Genomic DNA, 12357 nt, shown 5'->3' with positions numbered 1-12357 from the left:
GTCCTTTCACAGAGCCATGTGAATTAAAAAGGAGCTTGGAAAAAGGTGCCAGGATGACGAAGACGACAAGAGGCAGAGGAAATGCTCAGCACATGGGTTCAGAGCAGTAACGTCGGGCAGTGAAAAGCAGCTGGTGTGGATCAGTTAACCCGGCTGGAGGCTGAGAGGATAGACAGAAGGCCAGAGGAGGGGAGGGAAGGATGGATGGAGAGGTGTTGATAGAAGAAGAGAAGAGCTGCAGGGTCTCTGTGATGAACATGCTGCTGTTAGCATAGTACTGTGTAAACACAGGGGGATTCCTACAGCTCCTCACTGAGGTAACTGATGTGAGGTAGCACAAACAAAACCAAGAAAATATAAAAAATTAAAATAGACAGCAAAAGCGACATTTTAGTATTTCTGTGGTTTAGTCCCTACTGCACTTCTTTGTAAGCTGTCACTGATGTAAATATATAAACAACTACTCAAGCTTTGGATGTGTTTAATGCTATGCCGAACATGTCACCTCCTGTATAATGTGATTATCAGTGTTGTATCAGATCAATGTGCAATCTTCAATTAAAGTAGAGGGAATTGGATTCTATGTGGGCCCAATATCCTCCTTGTACAATTTAAATGAGTTCAAAAACACCAGAGGCAAGATGAAACCAAATTTAGCTTCCTGTATAGTAGAAACAAAGCTCGCCCACATAGACAATATAAATAATTCATCAGGTAATCCGACCTATCCGAGAGAGTGGTTACTCCTTGGTGTTTTGGGCCCTCTCAGACGTACAGAAATCCGACAGTTGCTGCTGGATTCATGAAAAACATTGTAGATATACCTCTCAACACTGTTCACATGTGTAATCAAACCCTGTGAGCCCTTAAATCTTTGGCCGTTCTTTTCTGTTAGAGAACACAATCCCAACCAGAGGAAATGACAGACAAAGGGGGTTGGAGGGGTCGAGATGATATTGAACTAACCGTCCATGCATTTGTCTCTAAATTCAACATAGTCAACTGGATAATATAAACATTCACAAACACAATAGCGGACCAAAACCAAGAGTCTATAATATCGGATTTATAAATAAATACCATTTTGAGGTCTTTTAGTAGTGACTCTTTTGTTAAACCCAAGGTGACTTTCGAAATATCTTGTTTTGTCCGAGTAATATTTAAAAACAGCTGATATTACATTTAATATATTGTACGATATATTGCAGGGTCGATCCCAGCCCGTTTAACAATGGTGTGTGAATGTATGAATGAATGACAGTTCCCTAGAACAAGTGGCACTGCTCTGTATGAATGAGGTGTGAATGGGTGGATGATTCGTAGTATGAAAGCATTGAGGGGTCGTAAAGACCTAATAAAGCGCAATATAGGCAAAGTCCATTTATCATTTGCATACCTGAAACAATAAAAATATTGCACTTTGAAATAGTTACGCATTAACGTTTTCTTTCAGTTGACTGGCATACAGCATTCAGAGCATTGATATAGCAGCAAACAACTAACTGTATAGATATTGATGTAACACTAACCATTTTTGAATCTTGAATGTCCCTCAGTTTACCAAAGTTAAGAAGAAGAAGACATACTTTTATTAATCCCTTACAGGGAAATTGCTTTCTCTACTCTGTTTGATACATTAAACACACAGAGGATATACATGCACAAACACAGAGGAAATACATGCACACACAATCTAATGCAGAGGAGAGGTGGCAGAGCAGAGAGGCAGCCAGGTACCCGGCGCCAAGGGAGCAGATAGAGGTTAGAGGTTTGGCAGTGGCCTAGGAGGAGAACTGGCACCTCTCCAGCTACCAGCTCACTCCATTTTTTTTGGTCCGATCGGGACGTGAACCGGCGACCCTTCGGTCCCAAGACCAAGTCCCTACTGACTGAGCCACTGCCGCCCCAAAGATAAAAGATAAAAGATAAAAGATAAAACCAAAATGGGATTTAAGAACATTATTGAAAAACCCTGCCAGAAGCCAAGCTATTTGGCCCTTGGGCTGAAAGACTAAAATAAAAACTCATCTAAGTGCTAATTGTTTATCTTCCCTACACTGTCGCTGTGTATAGATAATAAAAGGAGGGAAGCCATATGCAAAACAATGCTCCCCTGTTTGCTTTGGTTAAGCAGGTTTCTGTTTTCCCATAAGAATGTTTTCCGATCTTGAGACATTAGCTTTGGCGTGAGTCCACAGACGGAGCAGAGCATAGCACCTTCTGGCAACGTGAATTATTTAGATCTCATTTGTTTGTAGGCTTTTCAAGATAGGGTGAAGTGGCACTAAATCCCTGACCACTGCGGCGTGCAGAGGGGTTACGAGGAGCAAGAGAGCACAATCAAAGATGATGGAGGTTAGAAATGGGAAAAGGAAAAAGGATGAAGCCAAATTTCACTTCGGATCAGGATTGTGATGTTGACTTGGACCACAGCAAGGCCAGTATAAATATGAGGATATTGTAAAAATAATAATGATACCGATGAGGCGTCTGGTAATCTGTTTATTAGACCAGGAACAATTGACATTTTTTCAACCTATATGATTAATCTAGTAATGCTTCTTGTTGGACAGATGGTTTGTCAAAACAACCACCTTCTGATGGATAATTAGTGACATTTTCTGACTTAACAAATATGATTTATTAAAAAGGAGAATTTTTCACACAGACATGCAGCAATGTGCTGTCCTCATCTGTCCCAGAGAAGCAGTAGATGCAAATGGACATTTATGTTCTGACTGAAGCTTGCTGAATGCCAGATGAATAAGGGAGGCGGGGCCCTTCACAGCTTGGCAGGCATGCTAAATCACTTTTCTCTCCTTGAGGTAAAATATATATGGTCCAGACAGTACAGCAGAAGCTGCTCCTTCCAGACTGAATACTTAACAGTGCCCCACATGCCTCAGACATCCGGTTTGTGAGCTAATGAGTTCACTTCTATCTTCAGTCTGTCATCTACCGTCCATCAGCATCATTCTAAGTCTTCTGGGTCACTGGTGGCCTCAGCATCACAAAGACTGACATCTATCTGGAGCTCTCCCCCTAACCTCAACACACAGCAATCAGAACACACATATACACACACCTCGCAGCTATATATCCAAATGGATCTCTGACAGCCCAAGTATCTCAACACATTATTTACCTTGCAATAACTCTTTGCCTGCCAGTACTGGGTCAATGACATCACATTACGGTTTGCTATGCTCAAAGCCATTACTTCGCCCCCCCCCCCAAAAAAAAAATGGCACAAAAAAGAAATACTGCTGCAAGCAAAATTTGGAAACTTTATACAAAACCTTCACCAAAGAGAAACCACACTGCAGTTTAAGTCTGAGGTCGGGTTGCACTACACAGGAAGTGTCAGGCAGGCTGAAAACCATTCATTATGAAGGGGCCACAGTAATAAATACAGGATGTGGACGACACACCACCGCAGGGGACCTTGTACTGAAAAAATGCTTTCAGAATCTCCAATGCCCTGCCCTAAGGTGCAGCGTCTAACACACACGCACGCGCACACACACACTTTTTTTATGCCACTCCCCACCTTAACAACATGGATTCTTATTTTCCCTTGCTCAATTACATTAACCTTTATGCTTTAGAATCAATAGCATTTTATTCAACACCTCTCTTTGTTCCCACTAAAGGTTAATGCACAAGAAATTGAATCGGTGAGAAAACAATTATTTGAATTGCTAAAACTGGTATTCGTGATCAAATGTAATGAATTGATTTCTTATGCAGAGAAAAACACAAGTGTGTAGGGGGGGGGGGCGATTTCTTTAATCCTGGAATTGGAAATACGTTCGACAAATCCATGTAGCCTAAGGTTTGAAAATATGCCTCAGTTCTGATCACTTCTCAATATTTTTTTTTTCAGTCAAACAACCTTGTTACAAGGGTACTTGAAACCCATTCAGCCAAAGGCCAAACACTCTGCTTCAAAGAGCTATTTCATACAAATAAAAGTCTGCTGCACAGACACAGGCGGTTTCCAGTGGAAGCAGTCTATATGGTAAACTGCAGAAAACTTCTGTTGAATGCTTGTTGTTATCGGCGCAGTCTCCAAGGATACACTCTCTTACAGAGGGATGCATGTCCTTATGTTATGTATGTTTATTTTATATGACAACTTTCAAAAGGTTGTACTGGTCCTTTAAGCAGGGCTGTTTTGGGCTAATGTTTGTACTACCATTGACTTTACTCGACTGTAAAAGGTGTGTGATGGAAACTTCTGGAGCAATGGAGACGAAACTCAGAGAGACACGGGGAGCGCTGGAACTTGATAGCAAACACTGAAGGTTTGTTATGAAGTTAACGGCCGGTGAATTGACAAGACGTGCTGCAGCCACGAGTTGACAGCGCGGTTGCCCGGCCCATTCTGAAGAACTCTTCTCGGCTCGAGGTTTTAACTAGTTCAGAGTAGGGCTGAACGATTAATTGCATTTGCGATAATATCGCGATATGACAAAACAAGATTTTCCAACCGCAAAGGCTGCGATTCGACTGGTCACGTGATCTGGTCACGTGACTTGCGAGCGAGCCGAGCCGAGCGAGCCGAGCGAAGCCGAGCAGGCAGGGAAAGAAGTCAACGCTGCGCTTGAACCTGTTGCACAATGGCCTCAGGCTCGTCAGAAGAGTGAACAGCTTGAAGTTTGGTACCAAAGAGGGGCGGCACGTCAGTTGTGAGGAATTATTTTGGCTTTAAAAAGGAAGATGCTGCGCACGTCAGGTATTGTGCAGAACGTGCCTCGCTACTGTTGCTACCTCACGAGGTTCACGATTGTAATCACGATTGATTTATTGCTTGTGTGTGTTGAAAAATACATGAGAAGAGGACCTTGAAAAAATAATCGCATATTAAATCGCAATTGCAATATTGAGGAAAAAAAATCGCAATTAGATTATTTTCCAAAATCGTTCAGCCCTAGTTCAGAGGGTATAATCAACATTCCTCATCAGCGAGACTAAACAAATATGGATCCTCAATCTAACTAGAGCTGTCGTACATGGAAAAGAATGTATGTCAGGGAACCTACGTTCCAGATAAGAAGGGCTTCTAGACATCCCTGAACAATAAACTATCTCAGGTCAGCTTGTGCTCGATCAGAAACTGGCATCAACAATGCGCCCAAGCTGCCCCTCCTTAAGGGAGATTACAGCAACCCCAAGGCCGAAAGAACTATGACATGGAAATAGAGACAGAGGCAGGAGAAAATTATGAACTAGGTCAAAGGTTAAACATCTAAGCAAATTATTGATGAAGGGTGTTCGTTAAGGATTGCTGCAGGCGCAGCAGTGTGTACAGTGAGTAAAAACACACTTAATTACCAAACTGACAGGACCTTTGCTTTCCAAAGCTGTGGAGCCCCACCCTCACTAGTAGAGTTGCTGCCCTGCAGTACAGTAGCACCACGGAGCTGTGTTTCTATGAATGGATTACTAGTTTGTTCATCTTGTGCATGTGATTAGAGACACAGATCACAGGGTGCAAAATACAGCCAATAGTTTTTACGCTATTCTACGGACACCCAGGAGATTGGTAGCGTTCCGACAACAAAGGCAGGAAAGAAAACATTTAAAAAAACAATCCCGACTGAAATGTAATCAACAAATGAGTTTGACCTCAATGACACAAAACTGGGATTAAGCGAAAAACATATAAACAAAACGTCTTTATTTCCAGAAGAAATCGAGTTTCTCGTGGCTAAAAGTGTTTTAAAAATATTTTTAGGATGCATTTAATTCTGCTGTGTCTTTATATCACCTTGCAAATCATACTTTAACTATTTGAACTGCTTCACAAATGAAGATTATTATTCGTATTACATTAACATAACAGGCGCGAGATAATGAAATCCAGCTTCTGCGGGTGCTAGGAACTGACATTTATATTCATTGTAAGAAGGGAAATCCTGCTCCAGGAAAAAATGAAAAGCATTTCAAAATCCGTTCTCTTCACCCCCTGCAGCTTAAACACAGCAGGACTTGAAGGAAAATGGCCATCACCGGCTGAGTTATAACACTGATAAAAAAAAAAAAAAACAGTAAGGAAAATCCCTGCTGCCCCAAGGCACCACTTATTAAGGATTGTTAGAAGACACAGACACACATGCATACTGTGGATACACATGAACAAAAAAAAGATGAAGTGCATCATCTCCAACTTTTGAGAGAACAACAATAATATTTAAACACGAAAGTCTCAGTTTCACCAGGAAATACATTTTCATTGCATTTGTAAGTAAAAGAGTCACAAAAACTGTCCGTGTCCTAACAAGTGGTTATGATTTCCAATGGAACACATTTTCTCAGGTTCATACTCTGCAAAATAAAGATATTGAGTTAGTCACAATGACACTGAAGTTAGTGGACTCTATTTTTGAGGCTGGGTGAACAGAATATCAATTCAACTTCAAACGTTCCGTGTAAGTGTTGACAGGAGGTGAGGGCCTCTCGTCTTCATTATGTATCGGGGTTGCTTGATGGTTGGTCTATCAGCACTGTGGCATTAAGTATGGAATGACTTGGATTTCTAATGAGCCACATCAAACAGGCAGTTTGCTAGTTGCTTTCTTAACTTCCTAACTAGTTATTTAAATAAAAGACAGCTGTGTACTGCTTAAGTGTATGCGCTGCCATGGGTTCTCGCTGCACACATGCACGATGGATTATCAAGTGTAGTGTTAATTGCAAGAGGAAAATCTATCTATTAGGTTCCCTTTAACGAGACTCAATCCACATGAGCGCTAATGAGTCGGAGCTCCATCAGAAGGCTGGAGTAAACTAGAAACCTGCTCTTTATTATAAGTGAAATTTCCTAGAAGTATTAAGTGGCGGCCATGACAACAGCAATTCAAATGTTCTATATTCTAAGGAAAGGTGCTTTAATGCTTACTTTCTCATGTAATTTAGCATAGGGTACACTAGACTATCCTTTACCAAAAGAAAGGATACAATGTCCCACAATTCCTTTTGGCAGCAACCTTGGAAACGCACCATCTAGCCATTCATTACATCTGGCTTCACTATTAGGTTTACACTTGAGCAAACACGTTAAACAGAAATCTTTGTGAGGAGGTGTGATTTGGTTGTGGGGGGGAATCTTTCCTTGACTTGAACAGCATTGAGTAGCTTACTCATTTCTTAGCTATGTGTTACAAATCAAGTGCTAAAAGAAAAAAGCATTTTCCACTGTCTTGTATTTGCAGTTGGATCTGTGGTTGTCCCATTTTTTAAGTCCTTATGAGCTCTCTTTCTCAAAGGAAAAGCGGTAACTAAAGGATGTCTTTTCTCTTGGCTATTCGACCACAGCCCCATTCTATATAATTATGGGAGGAAAGTAAAGGAACATGATTTTTTCCAGATAATTTCCCACAGAAAACAGTTGGGGAGAAAGCTGGATGATAGAAAAAAACAACCTTTTAAGGTCTGGTAACACATCGCATTAAAGGTGCATTTTAAAATGTATAAACAATATAAATAGCACCCTGACATTATCAGGAAGTCATTTCAACACTCTGCATTATTTAATATCAGAGGCAGAAAGGTCTCGTAGTCGCTACGATATAAATAACTTGGAAAATGAGCAAGTCAGGGAATGCTGTCAACTTTAGGCTTTCTGATGGGCTTTCATCAATGAACACAAATACAACTATGCTCTGCTACTACTGTGAACATTTTCTCTGATCTTTGAATAATGAATAAGTATGAAAATTAGACAATGGCAAAGAGAAAACCTTGATGTACTAGACAGTGTGATAATAGTAAAAATATTGTGACAAGTTGGAACTCATTGCTCATATTTATATTGAATCCAACACTGAACAAACACTTCACGGTTTTGTTATGGATCTTTGTAAAACAGGGCAGTTTTGCTAAAATGAAGTGAAGGGAGGTTGTGTTTTTAACACATCTGAGGAAATTAAAGAAGCAAATTGGACATTTGTTATTTGTTTGACAACCCTCCGATACACATTATCCAATTATAGTTTAATATGGTCAGTGAACTTAATGAAATTAAACTTTATCAGGATGAACTCTTGCATGTGAAGATGTGAAGAAAAGGATGAATTGTTGATTAGGACCGTGTTAATTTGGAGTATTAATCCAGTCCAATTAGCAACGCCAAGAAAGCAGAGAACATGCAACAACACCTCCGTCTGAAGGAGCCTCTTTTTCTATTACTTACAAAGCAATTAATTAGTCAGTTCTTTAATTCTTTAATTAGAAAGTCTTTTAATTTGACGCATTACCAGCAGCTAACTCAAATGACTATTTAATTACGTAGCAACCTTCCTAACAGACAAAAACACACATGTACACAGACACACTTCTCTCAGTGCATCCCTGTTTGTGTGACGGGTCAGTGAGAAAAAGATGAAGGTCTGTTTGCAGTTGTGATTGGCAGGTCATGTTGGCAAGGTAACAGACAGTCAGGCACACAATCTCAGAGGAGCAGTTTTCGGCTGCAGCCGCCTGACCTCCAAACAGGCCAGACAACCAGAGCCTGAGGACATGGCAAGCTAATCGAAAACAACAAAGACTGAGCTAAGCCACCTTTTTATCGTAACGCCACCAAAACGACAGGATTATGCAACATTTCCCATCGCAGCTTTTTGATGTTGGTAGCAGGAAAGGAAGAATAAAAATCTAGCTGTCGTGTCAAAACTTTTTGAATCTCCATGTTGATAGCTATGGCCACTTGCACATAAATCTGACGGGCAAAAAGGTGAGGATTTGAGACCATGGAGGAATCCTGCAGCAGTGGTGCAATACTTATGAGGTAGTTGTCAGTACCTGGAGGCAGGTTGGCTCTCTTCCTCTTCTTGCTATTCTCTGCAGTGTTTTCTAGAGGAGGACACTCTGTCACCAGCGGCCCACTGGAGCCGCTGAACTGGAGAGGGTCGTTGTTGGAGGACGGATCAAAGGACAGAGCGTTGAGTCCTGGAAGTCACAGAAAGCACAGAGAGCCACAATAAAGTCAATGAAGCCATGGCTCCTGACTAAAGGGGAAAACAGTGTGAAACCTGAAAATAGAGAAAGCAACATGAGGTTCCAGCTCTTCAGTGCTGCTTTTTATGGCCAACCCTGCTGAGATTTATTCAGACACACATTGATGAATACCTTGTAAAACACTTTTATTTCAGTGTGTTTAAGGTCGGTTGCACTTGTGGAGGCATAAATGCAATGGTCAGGATTCAGTACAACCAAATGCAATGGATAGAAATAGGATTCTGTTCGAAATCTTTAACTAACATTCTTCAATATATAGTATATTCAATACTAGAGAATCATTTTTGCAGTGATCCTTTTGAAAAGACAAATTAAATCCATCTGTAAGGAACCATACAATTTGTAAATGAATTATAAATGAATTACTCAATTGGCAGAAACTCAAGAAAACGGATGATGAATTTAAGATGTTAGTATAAACCAAATGCAGACAAATGGAAGGTTCTGGAGGATTCCCTCAACTTTAATGATAGTTGTATCCAACTATTAGGGTTTTGGACTATTAAGATGTTGGCATTTTTCACTATTATCCGTTTTTTTAATACACAAGTTTTCTTACTGAAACATATAATTCATAAGAACGGCTTTGGATGCACAATATGTCTCTTTACGAAAGCAGATACCAACAACTTGTAGAAATTCACATTACATTGTTGATGGGCAAAAGGATTTTATTTGTTGTACCATTAGCATGCTGTACAGATCCCAAACAAAGAAGAGGTACTGGTAAACAAGATGGCTGCACTCTGATCAATATTTTGCTTGTGCAGATACAAATGCACATTCCTTTTCCCCAAATCAAGGTTAAATTTAAAATGCCAAAACTTAGCAATAAAATGTAGTAAATATATAACGTGTGGTGAAAAAACATCTAAAAGGGTTGATAAGAAAGACTGCTGTAAACAATCTGGTGCGCCGTTCCATATTAGCTCCACAAAAACAGCATCTCATCCTTATCTTATCATGGATGTTAAGGTAGTTCTACAAAAATAAAGAGAAAATCAGGCATAGATGTGCTGTATAATGAAGGCAATTTATCAGGCGTCTCACTGGAGGCAATGTTGTATTTTGCATTTTGATTTTGCTCACTGATATCTTACAATAACAGAATCAACAGTCGTATCAGGAATACAAGACAATAAGAACACTTTATAAGTAATGAAAACAAAAACAATGTTGAGATTGCGAACTGAACGTGTGTTTTCTGCTTAATGTATTAGCTAGTCTCACTCTCTAAGAGTTGTGTTTGTGCTTATAATTCAGAGCAGGGTCCTGGGGAGACTTGGTCTACACTCATGAAAAATTCATGACACTTCTTTGTGGGAACATTTGTTTTTCCCTCTCTTGCACAACAGATCAGAAGTCTCACATTAAATGTGGCTCAATCAGAGGTCCACAAGACCCTAATCAGGTTGTTCCAATCTCAGGTAGTACTCTAAATGTCAAGACAAAATCATTTTAACTGTTAGGTCTGTGCTGTCTTTGTTCAATACCATGTGCTTTATGGAAGTATGACTCTTGTATTATGTTGAGGCACTGACAATTTGGATGAATACTATAATTAGGTTGTGTTTCGGTGTACTTTTTATTGTTTGAGACCAGACCTGTTTGATTGATCAGTACCTTAGCAAAGACAGAAAATACAGAAACAATGGGTGGATAAAAATGTTCTAAAGGACACAAAGCGTGGCTTCAAAAGCAAGGAGTATGAAAGCATAAAATATTGAGTTTCTACAATACTTCACTCTAATCTGCAATAGATAGTTAAATTGATATTAAGCTGCTCTATTTCAAATACTTATGTTGGCAAAAACCTACATTTTCTGTCTACATGAGACACTGTTAAACTTAGGCAGAGGGCACTGTGTATTTGCTGCAGTCAGTCTAAATAGATCTTCTGTCTGAGCTCACACAGTCCTTCAGTCGATCTCTACTCAGCATCCATCTGTCACACTTGAGCAGCAATAGCGCAGAGAGTGAAATAAATCCATTACTCTGCCAATGTTAACTCTGTCACCAATAAACAGCAACAGCTTACATTTAAAGAGACAGCATTTTCAGACGATGGCATGAGAATTGCCATGAAGCGAGGCCGAGAGAATCCATGGAAAGAGTGAAACAACCAAACAGCTGACATGGAAAGACCAGTGAGTGGCCTTGTCATTTACTTACTTTTGCTCACAGAGTTGGGTTTGGCCCAATATTTCACAGCTCTGTCTCATAAATGGACTTAAAAGAGAACTGGAATTTCTAATGTGGAATAAATGGAAAGTATTGCAGAGGATGGATGAGGGAGGAGGACATTTGTTGCACTCAAAAGGGTGATTTGATTCAGAGCTACATTTCTGAATGCATGCAGTACATTTTATGGGCATTTCAGTACCCTATTTTCGCTATCCCATTGCTTTTGAGTGATAGCACTACTACAGTTTAAAGAATTGACGCTAAATTGAAGAAAAGCATTGGCTGTTCATTGTCTGTTTTTCTTTGGTTATCGAGGTTTGGAACATTTGTCAGTGTTCAGAACCAATAACTTGACAGCACAGGCAAACAGCAAAGACATATGATGATTTTAAAAAGAAGGATAAGAAACTGCTTAGGGTCGGAGTCTGTATATTAAGAACATCTTTGCTGGGTCATCGCCCCTCTCTGCTGTGCTACTCCTTTGTCTGTAGGCTGATGGATGGCATGTTTAAGTTTCAACATCTGGCCAGAGGGAGGGGCCATGTCAGGAGTATCTCTCCCCAGGGTGGAAGGGAAATAAATACCAGGAAGCTTGGTGGAGGTAGGAGGAGGCTTTAGGCAGAGTAGTTACAGAGAAAATGAAGGTAATAAAAAGCTGGACTACAGCAAACTTTATGCTCGGTGGATTCAGGATGGGATACAAGAAAAGGTCACAAATGAAAGTGACTCAATCTCACATCAAGGACACATTAACAACCTGCTCCATTAATGGTATAGTGGGTCAGGAAAAGATGTGACCATTAGAATATGCAATGAAACTCAGGGGGACATTAAAACACCATTTTACTGCCTAGGATGTGAAATCAACTCGGGGATCTGTGTGAAATATGGAAAACTGTTTGCTGAGGATGATGTCCTCATATTATATTCACAGACAAAACAATTTTATGATTTAAAATAGACACTGACAAACATTTAAAAATCTGAAGTACTATTTGCGAATATAGGACAAGTGAAAAATGTTTGAACTGAGTAACGAAATAATCACTTTTTTATCAACAGGTATATCAAATCAATCATTGGTTGCAGCCCCAAGGTTGTGTGTCGCTTGTACTGTGTACTAGGAATATTCCTTTGCAATTAAAAAAAAAC

At 40.0% G+C, this 12357-nt stretch overlaps 1 protein-coding gene across 4 annotated transcripts in view; it reads right to left on the bottom strand.

Moving 5' to 3' along the window:
- enox2 (ecto-NOX disulfide-thiol exchanger 2) overlaps positions 1-12357 on the bottom strand; it is a 148636-nt gene that overhangs the window by 76165 nt on the left and 60114 nt on the right. For 3 of the 4 annotated variants that reach the window (XM_063877017.1, XM_063877018.1, XM_063877019.1), the window contains one exon: positions 8806-8952. The exons of the other annotated variant lie outside the window; for it this stretch is intronic. In XM_063877017.1, coding sequence (XP_063733087.1) covers positions 8806-8952 — 147 coding nt within the window. The remainder of the gene's footprint in view (positions 1-8805; positions 8953-12357) is intronic. 4 annotated transcript variants of the gene reach the window in all.

This window comes from Eleginops maclovinus, chromosome 23 (genome assembly GCF_036324505.1).
Source record: "Eleginops maclovinus isolate JMC-PN-2008 ecotype Puerto Natales chromosome 23, JC_Emac_rtc_rv5, whole genome shotgun sequence".
In the NCBI taxonomy this organism is placed as follows: Eukaryota; Metazoa; Chordata; class Actinopteri; order Perciformes; family Eleginopidae; genus Eleginops; species Eleginops maclovinus.
Note: the sequence above shows the minus strand (reverse complement) of the source record. Positions and strands in the feature narration are given on the sequence as shown.